Raw genomic sequence first — 4,953 nt, 5'->3', positions numbered from 1 at the left:
ATAATTAGTCAACTATAAAGATAGAGAAAAGCTAATCAGAACTTACGCATAAGGACACTGAGAGCGTAAGCTGGTGTCGAGGAGTTTTTTCAGTTCCATTTTGACTCCCTTGCCGCCTTGCTGCGTTCTGCTCATACGAACGCGATATTGGAACAGCGTCTTGCCTGTCTCTTATACACATCTAGATGTGTATAAGAGACAGCTCAGGAACAATCCCCCTAGGAACGCGAAATCCCATAGGACTTCTGACGAGCACAGACACCCGTCAGAAGTCCCCCCTGAGGGGTCCACTTCTGTGAGTCTTATTTACCGCCGAGTATGCAAATTTTGACGTCCATTACAGACTCATCCGTTCGAAACTTTTTTTTTTAGTTGTCAGCTTCTCACCATGGTAAGATCACGATTCAAGTAGACTAAGATATAAAAAAGTTGTTTATTTTTTTAACGAAAAGCATCAGAATGTTATAATATATTTTTTGCTTAAATTTCATGAAATATTTTCGCACATAATTGTACGTTAAATAAAATATGGCGACAGTTGAAAAGATTTGATCAAAAGGCCAGTCTAGTCAAGAAAAGTACAAGAATCGGCGACAGGCCTATTCTTTAATGCCGAAGATTCTATACTATACTATACTACTAAAGGGCGATGTCGTGAAAGTTTTTGACTTGATCTCTAAGTGGCTGTGATGTGGGAGAACTTGCGTATTTTATAACATTCTAAAATAAGTGTCCGTCTTTAACACGTTGACTCTGATTGCTTCGTCTTGTAGTATTATTTCATTTTTTTTACTATGTTGAATTTATTATGCACCACTACCTCCTGGAGAAATACATTTCGTGGTACGCATATGTACCACTTCGTAGTTAACGTGTTAAGAACTTTGCCTACTCTTCAGCGCCGACATCACTATGTTATGTTCGGTATAGAAAGTTGTTTCGCAAGCCCAAGATCTAAAATTGACACAGGAAATATGTTACCAGGTTGAAATATTTAATAGATTTCGATGTTTATGCTAGAAATTTTTGCAAATATTTTGTTCAAATTTTTATTACCATTTCATTGTCATCATTTCAATCAAGTTTGGGTATACTTCTGTTTCAACGTGGGTAAAGTTTTCCTGGTAAGATATTAGTAAGTTTATTATTACTACTCTAAATAATTTCACCGACTTAATCAGCTAAAATTTTAAAAGCAGAGAAAAGACCAACTAAATTCGCTGTCTTCAAGGAAAACGTTGTAGATTCAAGTTCCATCATTATATCAATTCAAAAACTAATCGGTGAAACGTTTTTGATGAAGAAATGTTTACTTACACAAAACTTGATTAACTAATTCCTAATTATTGATTATCTTCCGATTTAAGCCAATAGATTATATATGAACTACATCCGACATTCTCAAATGAACTCGCTGCTTAGCATCAGCTGTAGTTTACAAGTTTCAAGAGGATACTTGTCATTGTAATTTCCCTGTATTGGAGAGTCTTTTATAACATCGTTCGATCTGCATTGAAACAGCTGACGAACCTGCAGGCTTAATGAATTGTTGAATATATCACGCACTGTTGACCGTAATTGTTGACTATATCACGCACACGCACTACATGTTGACCGTGGATGATATTATTTAATTAAGTTAAGTCAATAGCGTATCACGGCCTAAACGAGGCTCAACTGGCTTGATTTTGACACACACGATGCTTAGTTGGCGTGAATAGAATAGAATAGAAGTGTCGGCGTTGAAGAAATATGGCCATGGCCTGTTGCCGATTCTTGAACTTTTCGTGACTTGATTCACAAGGGATCCGGCCTTTGGAACCCGATCTTTCCATAGCTGACGATTGATTGAGTTACAACGTTTAATTAGTTACAACAACGTTTAATTTCATTTTGTTTAGCGGCCAAATTAATGTTTGATGATTTATGGCTCTTTAATTATATCATGAGGAACTTTAAGAGAATAATTTGGTCGGGCATTGAATACAGTTTCGTAAATTGATACTAGGATCATCATAAAACAATGTTATGTCATTTTTCCAGCCTGCATTACCTTCATGCTGTTTGGATTCACCAGAAAGATTGTTTTAACTCCTAATACACAAATTAGATGTGAACTTGCACATTAATTTAAAACATAATAATTTATTGAATATAAATATTACAATTAACATTAAAATTTTCCAGTGAAGCTGCTTACTTTTATGCCAGTCGCACTCGTCGCCAAAAAACAGACGTAGGAATTTAACGCCGAGTCTGGGGACTTGTGAACGTGGTCTTCTCTTGATTGAGGATATTCGCCTGGGATTTATTCGACTCAAGAAAAAACAATGGTTGCGTTGGCGTTCTGTATTCTCTACAATCATATCGGTTCTAAATTGATGAACGTATTTTTTACCTTGAATCTAATTTTACAAATATATTCTTATTTATGGACAAAAATGTCATGGCTCAGCAGTCGACATTTCCCGATAGACAACAGCGCACTCAATCGCTTATCGGACAGATTCGTCTGGAAATGTTCATCACGAAAAACGAAAATTTGGATGCAAATTTTGCGCCAATAGAACAGTTTATGTACAAAGATATTAATTTCTATTATAGAAATGAATAAACTGGCGAAATACACCTAACCCCATGAAATGAGCTTAATATCACTAAACACTTTCGAAGTTTCGCATTTCAATGTTGACATTTCGAACTGTCGGAACGCACACGAAGCGTCGCAGCCTGAAGGCCAAAACCGTCGTGCATCTCGAGAATTTCTCGTTCCCGTTGATCTCTCCATTCCTCAATTAATTCAATTCAAATGAAAACGGTCATTGTTAGTTAGGCATGGAAGTCATGGCGAGCATTAGAGGGTCGATTAATTTTATTTAAGATATTTGAATGCATTTTTTGCTTCATGCATCGGCCTTCCCACGTCCATACGCCCACAAAGAAGTGCTTTCAAAGTAATGAAAAACCCTCCCGTGAAGGACCGTGATTCGGTTTATTGCAAAAGTTTTTCACTGACGTTCAATTGTCACTCACGAGAAAACTTTTCTCGAACTTTAATATCAATAGATTTTTTCATCAATAGAAATGTCTACTGTTGATTTCGCTATCATGAAGCTTAGGCTTAGGGTATCTTGTTTTATCAACCCATTTTAATTTCAATTAATACAATGAAAATTGTAATAAAAAATCATGATAATTCGGCATATTTTTATAAAATATATACAGATATCAGTATTATCGAAAGCAGTTATTGGTTAATCTCAGTTATTATAGCCACTAAAATATTCTTTATGTTCAGAAGTGCATGAGCACGCGACTTTATTAACCATTTCTGCTCTCGGCCAGTCCGGTATATTCAAACGCATTTACTGAAAGAAATAACCATAAAAATTTCGATTTTATCAGAAGTGAACAGCCGATTCTTTTCAACTATTGCCGCTCTAGAGCAGTCCCGTACTTTGACGAGACGAGACGTGCAGCTTTAACCAAGACTATGCATGAACCTTGCTCGACGTAGGCGTACAAGTCTTTATGCCGCATTGAAATGGGGGAAACCTTTTTCGACATCGACACCCGTTATTCAAAACCCATCAGTTCTGAAAACGATTTCTTAGATTAACTGACAACCTGCCTTGGATTGCATCGGATATTGGTGCTATTCCATAAACTTAGTAAAAGGGCCGCTATCTTTCAGAGGCGCTCCATCAATCTGTTCCTTGCTCTGTTGAATCCAAGAGCGATGCCGGGAAAAGTTATCGCCATGAAGCACTCGTACGTTTCCAGACATGTCGACATTTTGACAGCTGCTGGCAACTGAAGCGAGTTCTAAAAACTTGCCTTTAGGTGGACATGTTTAATGCTTATCACGTCTTTGGCATCGCTCATCGGGCCCTATAAATCAAGGAGCACTCCATGCATCGAAAATGCGCACTTCTTTCCCTCGTTGGGCGGTAAAAAAAATGTAATTGTGTCGGTTTCTTATTGCACGTTTATTCCCTTCAACTTTCTGGAAAAATATATGATCGCGAAATTGTTTTTTATTGCCCTGAACAAACACCGTGTAACGTACACCATCAACACCAACGTACGCCACACTCATCTACACCATCACTGCACAGCCATCATCACAACCGACATCATCACAACCATTCCTATATATGTAAATTCTAGAAATATTATGAATTTCATTCAATTTCAATATAAGTTTTAATTAAAACTTTAAGAGCAGGATTTTATTACAACTACACAGTGTTGAGTTTCCTCGCTGCGTGCTGGCACTCTTAGCATTGTGAGTGGAATATTTAAAGCGTTAATAATCATTTGCATTTGTCGAGAACGTTGGCTTTTATTGAATCAAGCTCCAGCAATGTGGGTTCATTCCCCCATTCCCAAACACAACAAAACAGCAACGGAACTAAATAACAATATTTGAGCAAGACAATTTAACATCTCGTTAATATAATTCTATAGCCTGCTACAGTAGAAGAAAATTAACATCATGGTAGTTATTATTTGGTGCAACAGGCATTAAAAGATAAAAGAATTGTTGTATTCTTAGCAAATTTTTTTCCTCTTAAAGGCTAAATTAGCGACAAGACAAATATGATCAATGCAATCACGAATATTTAGCATAGACAGAGTCTCTAATCTTCACTATTTTGTTTGGAAATGAAAGTCCTCGACCAGTACGAGAAAATGAAAGTCGCATTAGCGTAAGCGATGTCCCGGGACTTAGGAGTTGGGCCCAAAGGAAATTACCGCAGCCACGAAAGCCAGGAGGGATGCGACAAATTTTATCGAAGCCACAGACACAATATTCTCCTCACAGGTACAATAACAATGTAATGGTATTACGATACATAATCGTTAACATAATTCACTTATAGAAAATTGTTCAAGTCATAATTTTTAGGATTTTTATGAAAAAGTGGCAAGATTATTCAGTCAGAACGC

General features: G+C 36.9%; 1 protein-coding gene across 1 annotated transcript in view; it reads left to right on the top strand.

Moving 5' to 3' along the window:
- Positions 1-930, top strand: part of LOC108669097 (ATP-dependent RNA helicase DDX55-like) — a 2,219-nt gene extending 1,289 nt beyond the window's left edge. The window contains exon 3 of the mRNA XM_018156384.1: positions 900-930. Coding sequence (XP_018011873.1) covers positions 900-930 — 31 coding nt within the window. The remainder of the gene's footprint in view (positions 1-899) is intronic.
- Positions 931-4,953: the final 4,023 nt, after the last annotated feature.

Source organism: Hyalella azteca, unplaced genomic scaffold (genome assembly GCF_000764305.2).
Source record: "Hyalella azteca isolate HAZT.00-mixed unplaced genomic scaffold, Hazt_2.0.2 contig5549, whole genome shotgun sequence".
NCBI classification, from domain to species: Eukaryota; Metazoa; Arthropoda; class Malacostraca; order Amphipoda; family Hyalellidae; genus Hyalella; species Hyalella azteca.
Note: the sequence above shows the minus strand (reverse complement) of the source record. Positions and strands in the feature narration are given on the sequence as shown.